Source organism: Oryx dammah, unplaced genomic scaffold (genome assembly GCF_014754425.2).
Source record: "Oryx dammah isolate SB20612 unplaced genomic scaffold, SCBI_Odam_1.1 HiC_scaffold_26, whole genome shotgun sequence".
NCBI lineage: Eukaryota > Metazoa > Chordata > Mammalia > Artiodactyla > Bovidae > Oryx > Oryx dammah.
In genome coordinates, this window is record NW_024070210.1 from 17,554,245 (window position 1) to 17,568,203 (window position 13,959).

The following is a 13,959-nucleotide window of genomic DNA, read 5'->3' on the forward strand; positions in this document are numbered from 1 at the left end:
CAGGCTCATCATAATTCAACCCATAGATTAAACTTTATTTCTAATTACTAATTACTCTTACAAATAGCTGTGAAGAGAAGCAAAAAGCAAAAGAAAAAAAGGAAAGCTATACCCATTTGAATGCAGAGTTCCAAAGAATAGCAAGGAGAGATAAGAAAGCCTTCCTCAGTGATCAGTGCAAAGAAATAGAGGAAAACAATAGGATGGGAAAGACTAGCGATCTCTTCAAGAAAATTAGAGATACCAAGGGAACATTTCATGCAAAGATGGGCTCAATAAGGACAGAAATGGTATGGACCTAATAGAAGCAGAAGATATTAAGAAGAGGTGGCAACAATACACAGAAGAACTATACAAAAAAGATCTTCACAACCCAGATAATCACGATGGTGTGATCACTCATCTAGAGCCAGACATCCTGGAATGTGAAGTCAAGTGGGCCGTAGGAAGCATCACTACGAACAAAGCTAGTGGAGGTGATGGAATTCCAGTTGAGCTATTTCAAATCCTAAAAGATGATGCTGTGAAAGTGCTGCACTCAATATGTCAGCAAATTTGGAAAACTCAGCAGTGGCCACAGGACTGGAAAAGGTCAGTTTTTATTCCAACCCCTAAGAAAGGCAATGCGAAAGAATGCTCAAACTACTGCACAATTGCACTCATCTCACACACTAGTAAAGTAATGCTCAAAATTCTTCAAGCCAGGCTTCAGCAATACGTGAAAAATGAACTTCCAGATGTTCAAGCTGGTTTTCGAAAAGGCAGAGGAACCAGAGATCAAATTGCCAACATCTGCTGGATCATAGAAAAAGCAAGAGAGTTCCAGAAAAACATCTATTTCTGCTTTATTGACTATGCCAAAGCCTTTGACTGTGTGGATCACAAGAAACTGTGGAAAATTCTGAAAGAGATGGGAATACCAGATCCCCTGACCTGCCTCTTGAGAAACCTGTATGCAGGTCAGGAAGCAACAGTTAGAACTGGACATGGAACAACAGACTGGTTCCAAATAGGAAAAGGAGTACATCAAGGCTGTATATTGTCACCCTGCTTATTTAACTTATATGCAGAGTACATCATGAGAAACACTGGGCTGGAGGAAGCACAAGCTGGAATCAAGATTGCCAGGAGAAATATCAATAACCTCAGATATGCAGGTGACACCATCCTTGTGGCAGAAAGTGAAAAAGAACTAAAGAGACTCTTGATGAAAGCGAAAGAGGAGAGTGGAAAAAGTTGGCTTAAAGCTCAACATTCAGAAAACTAAGATCATGGCATCCGATCCCATCACTTCATGGGAAATAGATGGGGAAACAGTGGCTGATTTTACTTTTCTGGGCTCCAAAATCACTGCAGATGATGATTGCAGCCATGAAATTAAAAGACGCTTACTCCTTGGAAGGAAAGTTATGACCGACCTAGACAGCATATTCAAAAGCAGAGACATTAATTTGCCAACAAAGATCCGTCTAGTCAAGGCTATGGTTTTTTAGTAGTCATGTATGGATGTGAGAGGTGGACTATAAAGAAAGCTGAGTGCCGAAGAATTGATGCTTTTGAACTGTGATGTTGGAGAAGACTCTTTAGAGTCCCTTGGACTGCAAGGAGATCCAACCAGTCCATCCTAAAGGAGATCAGTCCTGAGTGTCCACTGGAAGGACTGATGTTGAAGCTGAAACTCCAATACTTTGGCCACCTGATGTGAAGAGCTGACTCATTTGAAAAGACCTTGATGCTGAGAATGATTGAAGGCAGGAGGAGAAGGGGATGACAGAGGATGAGATGGTTGGATGGCATCACTGACTCAATGGACGTGAGTTTGAGTAAACTCCAGTAGTTGGTGATGGACAGGAAGCCCTGGCATGCTGTGATCCATGGGATTGCAAAGAGTCAGACACGACTGAGTGACTGAACTGAACTGAATTACTCTCTATCATCACCAAATTTCCTCAAGCCAGGAAGTTTCTTCTGAGTGTTGCCTAAATATCCTCTGGACAAAGGTCCATATAGTCAAGGCTATGGTTTTTCCAGTAGTCATGTATGGATGTGACAGTTGGACCATAAAGAAAGCTGAGCACTAAAGAATTGATGCTTTTGAACTGTGTTGTTGGAGAAGACTCTTGAGAGTCCCTTGGACTGCAAGGGGATCAAACTAGTCAATCCTAAAGGAAATCAGCCCTGAATATTCATTGGAAGGACTGATGCTGAAGCTGAAGCTCCGATAGTCTGGCCACATGATGTGAAGAACTGACTCATTGGAAAAGACCCTGATGCTGGGAAAGATTGAACACAGGAGGAGAACGGGATGACAGAGGATGAGATGGTTTTATCTCATCACCAACTCAATGGACATGAGTTTGAGTAAACTCTGGGAGTTGGTGATGGACAGGGAGGCCTGGCATGCTGCAGTCCATAGGGTCACAAAGAATTAGACTGAGCTACTGAACTGAACTGAAATACCCTCCACCCAGTCCTCCCTCTGGGCTTTTTCTCATGGTGTCTACTAAGTCCTAGCCTGATATGCCCTCCTCACTCTCTACCCTCCTCACTCTTTACCACTATCCTATAAGGCACCCACAAAGTTGCCCTCTCAGTCTTCCCTGACTACTCTAGCCCACTACAAATTGTCTGCACTTCGATTACACTTTATTGTGCCACCTAATTTTCCTTTTTATGCTTGGCTTTGTTTGGGAAATCAAACTGTAAGCTCTTGAAATCAAAGGCAATGTCCTTTAATTCTTTTGAATCCCTACAGTACCATGGTGCCAAGCATTTAACAATCAGTTGATAAGTGGTTGATTTTAGTCACTTTATAGTTCATTACCAGGGTTACAGTCACTGATAAAACATGTGAAGAAAGAGTAAAACTAATCATTAAAAATAATTATTTGGAGTAACTGTGGTTTTGTGTTTTCCTTTCTAGGTCTTTTTTTTCTTTCTTTTTTTTTTTTTTTTTTTTGGTATTAAAGAGTCCCATGGTTAATATTCAGCTTTGTAATCATTTACTTATCTTTGCAGACCAATAGAATCTTAACAATTGCTATGCTTCTCTTTAGTTACCACTTATTCAGCTGAGCAATGTTATACCTTCTTAGGAAGCATTAGCTTAAACACCTAAGATTAATCAATTTTTCTCTCCCCTTTAATTCTAATTCCTCTTTTGTTTCGGTGCTCACTTACACATCTCCCATTCTTTATCCCTGGGAGTTGCAGTAGCTATGCAATATGACCTTTTTTTATTTTCTGCTTATTTCCCATTCTCTTAATTCTAAATAAGAATATATTCACTGTTTCTATATGGTTTCTAGGTTTGATAGAAAACTAGTATTTCACTGCTGAAATAGGGAGTTACCTGGGAACAAAGCCATTCATTTTTGCGAAGAGCAGTCTCAAGACTTTCTCCTTCTGCTCCCAGGTCAAATCTCCAATATCCACATTTCCTTGAATATCTGTCCTAAAGAATTTCAAAGAAAAAAATGGAAAAAAGTATGATCAATGTAAGCATCTCTTTTTAAAAAATATAAAATATGTAAACATGAAAAAAGAACATTTCCAAATCATAACTGAATATTACGATGTTTCCAAATGTAATGACTACAAAGCAAACTATGTCTATTACAAAATCATAGTTGAAAAGCATATCAATATGCTAGCCAGTTTGAAGTTTTACATAGTCATTAAATGAAATAAAAACTGTAACAACATGAAAAAAAATCTGTGCCCAAACGTTAAGCAAATAAGCAGAATAGAAAGTTATGAGGCAAAATTATGTATCCAGATAACACAAAGACAAAAGAAGTAAGAAAAAATAGTTGTTTGGTGCAATTACTGATAAATTCCTTTTAGCATGTCTTTAGCATTAGATATTTTGCTATGTGAAAATAGAGTGATGAGAGGTAAATATATAAAATAACATGTAACTTATCTAGTCTATTTCTTACCTCCAAATAAGGTTATAGCTAAGCTTTCCAGGCAAGTATTTATCTATACCATAACTTTTCTAAAGGATTTATAGTCTACTTGCTATTTACAAAAGTTGGCTAACATGTAGATAGAGTATAGATGTAGAATGTAAGAAACATTTGCATATATGTCAATTGGGTTAGTTTAGATTTTTCCTTGTGATCACCATATACTTTTTCCTTCCCAATCTGCCTCTTCAGCAGATACTGTAACATTTTAACTACAATTTCTGCTTTCCTGGTAGGTGCAATAGAACACTAGGGTTAAGGTGATTAATTGCTCAGAAGGCAGAATAAGAAGAGTCTAGTTTCTGCAATAATAATGTGGAAAGTCATTTTATGTACCTTCCTCTCAAAACCTATATACCACTTAATATACAGTAGATTTAAAAAATGAAAAGAAATTGCCTTATATATGGTGGGGATTCAACTTGCTTGATTTATTAAATAAAAAATAGAAAAAAGTATAGTAAACCTCTGGTAGTAGTTATTATAATAAGTCTATTATTATAATAGTGTAATAGTAATAGTGTTATTAATAGACTTCCGAATATAGCAAGAAGATTAAAAAATTATAGTATGGACATTTTTGAAGAAGAGTTGCTGGCCATGTCCAACCTTCCTGACAGCTATATAATTTAAAAGAACTTTCATATTATCCCATTAAAAAATAACTTAAAACAGAAAATACATTTGGAAGCCCCTCTTAATAAGATGTTAAGTGCATGGTAGTAGGGATTTTTTTTAATTTCTTAAGGCCCTTGAAGAATCTAATTGCATAACGATATAAAACAATTTTTTCAGAGTAATATTTAAAATGTACTATAATCCATGGTTTATAGAGTGAAAGTATTCAAACAGATATTAATGCTAACAGGAAACAATTAATTATTGTATATAGCCTGTGCGTGTTAGTCACTCAGTCATGTCCAACTCTTTGTGGCCCGCCAAGCTCCTCTGTCCATGGAATTCTCCAGGCAAGAATACTAGAATGGGTTGCCATTTCCTTCTCCAGGGGTATATAGTCTGCACCTGTCTCAGTCATTCTACTGCCTTCATCATGGGGGCAGCAGATCTCTTCAGTGTACTTTAGACACTTGTAGGGACTTTCGGTTACGACAGTGGTGGAAGGGGCACTACTGGGTGTCCTCCAATCCACAGGACAGTTCTGTACAACAAAGAGTTATGTTGATTTTTTAAATTAGAGGTTTGGTTAGATATTATTACCTACGAATTTCATCTCAGAATAGTAAGGGGAATATTACAAAATATTTGTCAAAGTATGTTTATCAAAAATGTTTGACCTGAATCTAATCAAACCTTTGAAACAAATGTACAGGAAACGGAAGAAAGGAACATGTTAAAAGATATTACAATGACATTAAAAATGGAACAAACAATCCCTCTGACAAGTCTCTGTCATACAAAACAGGGAGACAATCTACTAAGAAGACCCCACACATTATGCTAAGCATAGAGGTTCCAAAGATGAGAAAGACAGTTTCTCTTCTCAAGTAACGTACTGAGCAATCTATTTAATACTTAGATACTGTCAAACTGAACTTGTCAGGATTTTTATTTTTCTAAAGGGCAAAAAAAAAAAAGCAGTACAAAAGACAAAATATTAAAGCATCATTAGTACCACTTATCAGCCTCCATAAGATCCTGATTCACGCTATTGGTGCTGTGTTCTCTGCCATCAAACGTTCGGATTTTGGGATATTCCATTCTTCCTGCACATGCCTCTCTCATTTTAAGATTGAAAGCAGTTTGTGCTACCTGTTTATAATGCTTTCTGCTAAATAGGATCTGTTTCTTTACTTGGTGTAGAGCATCTAAAAAGAATCTTTCCACTTCTGTTCTCTCATCTAGTATGTTCTTGGCCAGCTTCTTTATTCGATTCATTTCCTTGTCCTTCATCTGAAGAAGCTGCTGCAGCTTGAAAATTTCAACCTGACCTGCTTGGTTCTCTACCATTGCCTGTTGCTGCAGTTTTAAAACTTCAGTCTCAAACTCTTTGGTCATGCAAACCAGAGCATTCTCCAGGCTTACTACCTTCTTCTGAAGAGTTTGGATTTGTAATTTCTGCTGGGTAAGTTGCATTATCTTTTCTTTAACCAATAGATCATTGATCTCCTAAAACAGAAAGATGAGGGAGGTGTGAGTTTTTTTAATTAATTTCAGAATGTAAAATTTACTCACTAATTTCCATTACTTTAAGAGGTTTGAGTTTGAGGCCAGGTTGCAATGGTGATATTTTTGCTCTTCTGTGCATAAAGAGTAAGAAACATCAAGAGTCCTTTTCTGGACTTAACGAAGACCACAAACTTTACTAATCAAGGCATTTTCCTTCTTCTAAAATTATGAAAGCTTCAGTATTTTATATTATCAAAAGAATATCCCAATAAGACTACACAGTAAAACTACTATAGTAATTTAACAACTACATACTGCCAACTGTGGCAATCTGCTAGTTGCCTGTCCCAGTGTCCATTTTCCATTTTATACTTCTAACAAAGCCCTAATTTTATTCAGAAAAGCACTAAGCCCAGATGAAAACTCCCAGTTTCCCTAGTAGTTCAGCAAAGCCATGTGAATAAGCTCTGATAAAACAGCTGCAAGTAGAAATGTGTATAGGACTTTCAGGAAGACCTCTGAAGGAAGGAGCATACTGTCTTCCTTCTTGTTCTTCTCCCTCCCTGTTGTGAGAGCTCCAGCAGCTGTTGGGGGCCATGGGGTGACTCTGTGGAGATAAGCCTTGTGCTGCAGAACAATGTTAAGGAACCCAAGTGTCTGCTAACTTTATGGCATTCCAGCTCTGGATTGCTTACCTCCAGACTTCCTTTACGGAGAGAATACACCCTTACATGGGGAAACCACTGTAGTCACAGCTGAGAACCTATTCCTAAGTGATTCAGGGACCAACTCTAAGCAACATAAATTGAATACAAATGTATTAGAGCACAGGAGTTACATTTATGTTTCAGAGATTTTCTTTATAAAGCCAAATCTAAAGTTTCTTATAAATTATTCAGTAATTAACTTTTCAGGTAAGAAAAACACATCAACCAGACAGAAGAAAAATGGCCTTATTGTCCTCATATATCATTACTATACTCAGTTCTTACTATTCACCAACCCAGTCTTTAAAACAAACAAGAAAGTTTAAATGAGAATGGGAACCTTTTGCTGTGAAAGGAAAGTCTGAGTCTCTTGCAACTTCTGGGAGTTTTTTTGTAGAGCATCAGCTTCCTTCAGATGGTATGCGAGAGCTTTCTGGAGATAAATATTCTCTTTAAAAACACTTCTTCCAGCGTTGTTCAATTGCCTAAAAGACCCCAAAACACAGACCTAAGTTTTAAATATTACCAAAGTAGATCAGTGACTGCTTTATCCCCTAACATTAATAGTAATGAGCATTGGGAATTCCCTAGCAGTTCAGTGATTAGAACTCAGAGCTTTCACTGCGATGGTCCAGGTTCACTCCCTGGTCAGGGAACTAAGATCCTGTAAGGCACATGGGCAACAAAAAATAATAATAAAAAAATAATAATGACCAACACGTATTTAGCTTATGGTGGGTACTCTATACTTCGGTGGGGATCTTAAAAACTAAGTTCTCACCAATGGAAAAGTAAAGAGTGATATGTTATTTCTAGTCCAAGGCAGTTAAGGGCAGGTATGTGTTTCCCATACTCTCTCTTTGTCCATGTGACTGGACATAAGGAACAAAATGGAAGCAGCCCAGGTTCCTGAACCACCCCTGGAGTACAGCTATCAGACCCACATTAGATTAGAAATAAACCATTGTGACCTGGGGGCTTCCCAGGTGGCACAGTGGCAAAAAACCTGCCTGCCAATGCAGGAGATGCAAGAGACTCAGGTTTGATCCCTGGGTCAGGAAGATCCCCTGGAGTAGGAAATGGCAACCCATTCCAGTAGTCGTGCCTGGAAAATTCCTTGGACAGAGGAGCCTGGCTGGCTATACTTCATGGGGTTGTAAAGAGTCACACACAACTGAGCGACTGAACACATTAACACATCGAGACCTAGTTTATGCATTAACACAATGCAGTTGCTTCCACTAATATACCTCATGATAACCATGCACAGTTGGCATTATTAATACCATTTTTAGATGAAGAAATTAAATTTCAAAAAATTTAAGAAATCTTCCTTCAGTCAGTATACATGTTGAGAACTAAAGTGTAACTTCAAAGCCCAAGTTCTCTCCTCCACACTCTGCTGCTACAAAGAGGACGTGAGGAAAAGAGGTGGAGACACAGAGAGAAGGAAAGTAAACTAGAAAATGTGAAGGAAGCAAATCTGGAGAGAAGAGGGTAGAAAACATTATAAGAGCAAAAAAGGCTAGCAAAGAGCTGAGAGAGGCTACTGGAAAGAAAAAGGAAGCAGTGGTCTCTTACACAACAGCTTCATGGTGGGCTCTGTCTGCCAGCATTATTATCTTCTTTTCAGCCTCTTTTTCTAGTCTATGCTAAAAGAAAATAGGCTCTTTTAATACAGTTATATCTAGATTCTGCTTCTACCCCACTCCCAGGTTATTCAGTACACAAACTAGAAACTGAAAGCCACTTTTTAAAGCAAATCCTTTTATATAAACCTGACATGAGTACTTATTTGCCTCACCCTCACTTCCCTACATGCCCAGCAGTTTGTGAATAAATCTATTTAATTCTTTCCTAAGGATGAAAATTAAAGAAAAATTAAAAGAATTAAAGTAAAACCATGGGGACTCTGAGAAGATTCTGTGGAAGAGAAGTGTTCCAAAACATTTCTCATAATTTGGAGAATTAACTTTAGATGCACAGAGAAATGTGGAAACTTGTGATGCTCAAGAATACTTTTGAGCCCCTTTTATTAATATCCTTAGTTAACTTGACTAAGGGAAGGCCTTCACATGTGCCACAGGAACCTCGCCAAGCCCACCTCCCCTACAGAAAGTGGTACCTGCAGCTTTAGTTCCACCAGGGGACACCAAGCTGGGGCTGGAGGGAATGTGTCCTGAAGCCTTGCTCAGATGACCATCCCTCATGAAGATTTCAAGAATGTCTAACTAAGGGTGAGATAATCTGGGGTAGATAATCTTCTTATAATAAAATGCCCAAATGAAAAGTTATGTCTCAGAATACATATAAACATACTTATATTGTTCTAGTACACACAATATTTACTAATTAATGCAAATATGTTGTACCTTTTCTTCAAAAAACTTGCCTTCCAGTCTTCTAAGAGTCTCCTGATGTTTCCGCTCTGTGTTCCTTAAATCCTCCTTTAGCTAAAATTAAAATAACCAACAAAACAAAGAATGGTCAGTAGGAAGTGGGGTGGACTGGGGTATGCTGTGGCTGCTGCTCAGTCGCGTCTGACTGTGCAACCCCATGGACTGAAGCTCACCAGGCTCCACTGTCCACAGGGTTCTCCAGGCCAGAACACTGGAGTGGGTTGCCATTTCCTTCTCTAGGGGATCTTCCCAACCCAGGGATCGAACCCACGTCTCCTGCATTCCCTGCACTGGCAGGTATCTTCTTTACCACTGAGCCATCTGGAAAGCCCCAGATTGGGGCATATCCCTGGAACATTCTCAGTCAAGAAACATTCTCTGTCACACATTACCTGTTAATCTTGAACACAGAGAAAAACCTCATGCCCTCCCTCTGAGTACCATATTTCTCATAAATGTCTATAGATTGGGAAGATCCCCTGGAAAAGGGAAAGGCTATACCCACTCTGGTATTCTGGCCTGGAGAATTCCATGGACTGTATAGTCCATGGGGTTGCAAAGAACTGGACACGACTGAGTGACTTACACTTTCACTTACAAGATTAGTACTGAGTTTCTAAAAAGCTTTTCATGAATAACAGTTCTCAGAACATTCAAATAAGTTATTATAATACTCATCCCCACCAAATATCTTCATTTTAAACACATGAACTCACAGAATCATAATTTTCAGAGTTGGAAGAAATCTTAGGAGTCAGACTATACAAATCTCCCACTTAACAGGGATCTTTCCTATGAGAAAAATATCTAGAGACCGAAGTGCCAATAATTCAAATCATATGAATTTCCTAGGCTGCCCTTTAAGAGTTCTCATTTTTAGAAAATTCTTCCTAGTATAAATCTAAAAAGTATCTCCCTATGATTCTCACAGATAGATCCTTCTAGCCTCTAAAACTACATAGACATAAAGAACATAAAACTTCTTCTAGGCAAAAAAAAAAAAAAAATTGAGCTAAATAACTCTGATTCTGAAGGCTATATTTACTGGTAAGAACCAATCAGATGAAATAGGTATGCTCAATCAAACATTCATGCCACAAAAAAAGGCAATAGAGAAGAACTTTCCATCAGACAGACCCAAGGTTCAACTGTTACCTCTCTCACCAGTTGCTTTGGCAAATCATTATCTTCTCCAAGTCTCAGGTCTCCAGGGAAGAAAAAAGATAATAATAGAAGCTATCTCATAGAGACGTGGCAAGGATTAAATAACAAATAATACACATAAAATACTTAGAATAGTAATAACCATTTAATACAGAGATTAGTTATTGTTGTTGTTATTCATCACTAAGTTGTGTCTGACTCTTTGCAACCCCATGAACTGCAGCACCCCATGAAATACAGCACCCCATGAACTGCAGCTTCACTGTCCTTCACCATCTCCCATAGCTTGCTCAAACTCATGTCCATTGAGACAGTGATACCATCCATATCCATCTCATCCTCTGTCGCCCCCTTCTGCTCTTGCCCTCAGTCTTTCCCAGCATCTGAGTCTCTTCCAATGAGTAGGCTTTTTGCATCAAGTGACCAAAGTATTGGTGCTTAAGCTTCATCAGTCCTTCCAATGAATATTCAGGGTTGATTTCTTTTAGGATTGACTGGTTTGATCTCCTTGCTGACCAAGGGACTCTCAAGAGTCTTCTCCAGTACCACAGTTTGAAAGCATCAGTTCTTCTGCACTCAGCCTTCTTTATGGTCCAACTCTCACATCTGTACACAACTACTGGAAAAACCATAGCTTTGACTAGACAGACCTTTGTTGGCAAAGTGACGTCTCTGCTTTTTAATATATTGTCTATGTTTGTCACACTTTTCTTCCAAGGAACAAGCGTCTTTTAATTTTGTGGCTGCAGTCACAGTCCACAGTGATTCTGGAGCCCAAGAAAATGAAATCTGACACTGTTTCCACTTTTTCCCCATCTATTTGCCATGAAGTGATGGGACCAGGTGCCATGATCTTCGTTTTTTGAATGTAGAGTTTTAAGCCAGCTTTTTTATTTTCCTCTTTCGCTTTCATCAAGAGGCTCTTTACTTCCTCCTCACTTTCTGCTATTAAAGTGGTATCATCTGCGTATCTGAGGTTATTGATATCTCTCCCAGAAATCTTGATTCCAGCTTGTGAGTCATCCAGCCCAGCATTTCATATGAAATACTCTGCATATAAGTTAAATAAGCAGGGTGACAGTAACTCAGCTGGAATTTCATCACCTCCACTAGCTTTGTTCGTAGTGATGCTTCTTAAGGCCCACTTGACTTCACACTCCAGGATGTTTGGTTCTAGGTCAGTGACCATACCATAGTGGTTATCTGGGTCATTAAGAGCTTTTTTGTATAGTTCTTCTGTGTATTCTTGCTGCCTCTTCTTAATCTCTTTTGCTTCTGTTAGGTCCTTGCTGTTTTTGTCCTTTACTGTGCCTATCTTTGAATAAAATGTTCCCTTGATAGCTCCAATTTTCTTAGACCCTCTAGTCTTTCCATTCTATTGTTTCCCTCTATTTCTTTGCATTGTTCACTTAAGGCAGCTTTTTTTTTTTTAACCTCTCCTTGCTATTCTCTGGAACTCTGCATTCAGTTGGGTATATTTTTCCCTTTCTCCTTTGTCTTTCACTTCTCTTATCTCAGCTACTTGTAAGGCCTCCTCAGACAAACACCTTACCTTCTTGCATTTCTTTTTCTTGGGGATGGTTTTGGTCACCACCTCCTGTACAATGTTACAAACCTCTGTCCATAGTTCTTTAGGCACTCTGTGTCTATCAGATCGGTCCCTTGAATCTATTCATCACCTCCTGTATAATCATAAGGGATTTGATTTAGGTCATACCTGAATGGCCTAGTAGTTTTCCCACTTTCTTCAATTGAAGAAAGAGCTGATGATCTGAGCCACAGTCAGCTCCAGGTCTTGTTTTTCCTGACTATATAGAGCTTCTCCATCTTCAGCTACAAAGAATGTAATCAATCAGATTTCAGTATTAACCATTTGGTGATGTCCATGTGTAGTCATCTCTTGTGTTGTTGGAAGAGGGTGTTTGCTATTACCAGTGTGTTCTCTTGGTAAAACCCTGTTAGCCTTTGCCCTACTTCACTTTGTACTCCAAGGCCAAACTTGCCTGTTACTCTGGGAATCTCTTGACTTCCTACTTTTGCATTCCACTTCCCTAGGATGAAAAGGACATCTTTTTTTGGTGTTAGTTCTAGGAGGTCTTGTGGATTTTCACAGAATCATTATTATTGTTTCTAATATTGTCCTTCCTTATACTTAACAATTTTCCTTACTGTGATCTCTGTCATAACAGTATTAAATCTCCATTTGATCCATATCATATGATCTTTCAGATATTCTTCTTTCTTCTTGTATTTTTTATACATTTATAAAAGGCCTCATACTGTGAAAGACTTTCAGAATTACTGTCAATATATAAATGTGTGGAGAAGTCTACTGTCTAAGTAGGGTAGGGTGCAATAAACCTTTCATTTGCCATTGGACTCCCCCCAAATCTATAAATTGATAAAGAAATATTTTGAAAGGTGATTAGGCAATGCATATCAAAAACCTAAAGTTCATGTTATAATTTAATCTAAATATCTCACTGTAACTTCCAAGAAGTTATTCTAAAAACCAATTAAAAATATAGAAAAATACTTTGTTATTCAGATGTTCCTTGGTTTATAATAGTGAAAAATTAGAAAAACAATCCAAATGTCCAACAAGGAACCAATTAATAAATCATGGTATATCTACCCAATGGAAATCCATACATCCAGTCAAAAGGTTTTATAGAAAAATACATAATAGCATTGAAAAATGTTCACAATATGTAAGTGGAGAAATAAGGTTAATGTTCCTTTTGTTAATCAGGTAGATGGAAATTACTTTTTCTTTAAATTTATGCTTTGAATACATTTGGCAATCTAAAGTTAATTAGCCTCTTTTAAATTTGTATATTGAATCCTATATGCACAGTATAATTTTCCTCCCTTGAGTCGTGAGCCACACACCTGCCTTAATTCTTCCATATTTGGGATTCCACAGAACCACCTTATGATTCACATTAGCAAGGATCTTTTATTTTTGAATTTTAAGTTTTCCTGGCCCACCAACCTCTTTCGAAAGGTCCAAAATCCATTTCTCCACTAGGTGGCAACATTGTTCTTTAAAAAAAAATAAAAATCCGCACCCCCACCCCCACCCCCCGCCCCCGCCCAAGGCCCAGCCAAACATGAGCAACTAGTTCTTCATTCACTTTGATTCAGAATGTATACCTACATCTCAGGATGGCTATTTTGAGAGTTTCTGAAAAGTTAAGGAACTTAACTTGGTTCAGTTTTATATTTTCATATAAAACAAAACTAGATATTCTTTCTAGAAATCTTTGCAGCTTTATCTAGGAGTGGGTGAAAGTCACTCAGTCGTGTCTGACTCTTTGCGACCCCGTGGACTATACAGTCCAAGAAACTCTCCAGGCCAGAATACTGGAGTGGGTAGCCTTTCTCTTCTCCAGGGGATCTTCCTAACCCATTGTTGACAAATGTATGCTATTTCAAGTATACAGCACAATGATTTTATATACATATACACTGTGAAAGGATTCTTCCCATCTAGTTAGTATAAAACTTGATATTCCTTCAATTACATTTTAAATGAAAGACCCACTTAGGATTCAACACAGATTTATTGAGCATTACTCTGTATCTTGT

General features: G+C 38.1%; 1 protein-coding gene across 3 annotated transcripts in view; it reads right to left on the reverse strand.

The window, feature by feature from the left end:
• The window catches only part of BBOF1 (basal body orientation factor 1), a 35,334-nt gene that overhangs the window by 9,003 nt on the left and 12,372 nt on the right, over positions 1-13,959 (reverse strand). For all 3 annotated transcript variants that reach the window (XM_040226115.1, XM_040226116.1, XM_040226114.1), the window contains exons 5-9: positions 9,178-9,258; positions 8,387-8,457; positions 7,146-7,290; positions 5,605-6,098; positions 3,353-3,454 (exon numbers count right to left, since the gene is read on the reverse strand). In XM_040226115.1, coding sequence (XP_040082049.1) covers positions 3,353-3,454; positions 5,605-6,098; positions 7,146-7,290; positions 8,387-8,457; positions 9,178-9,258 — 893 coding nt within the window. The remainder of the gene's footprint in view (positions 1-3,352; positions 3,455-5,604; positions 6,099-7,145; positions 7,291-8,386; positions 8,458-9,177; positions 9,259-13,959) is intronic.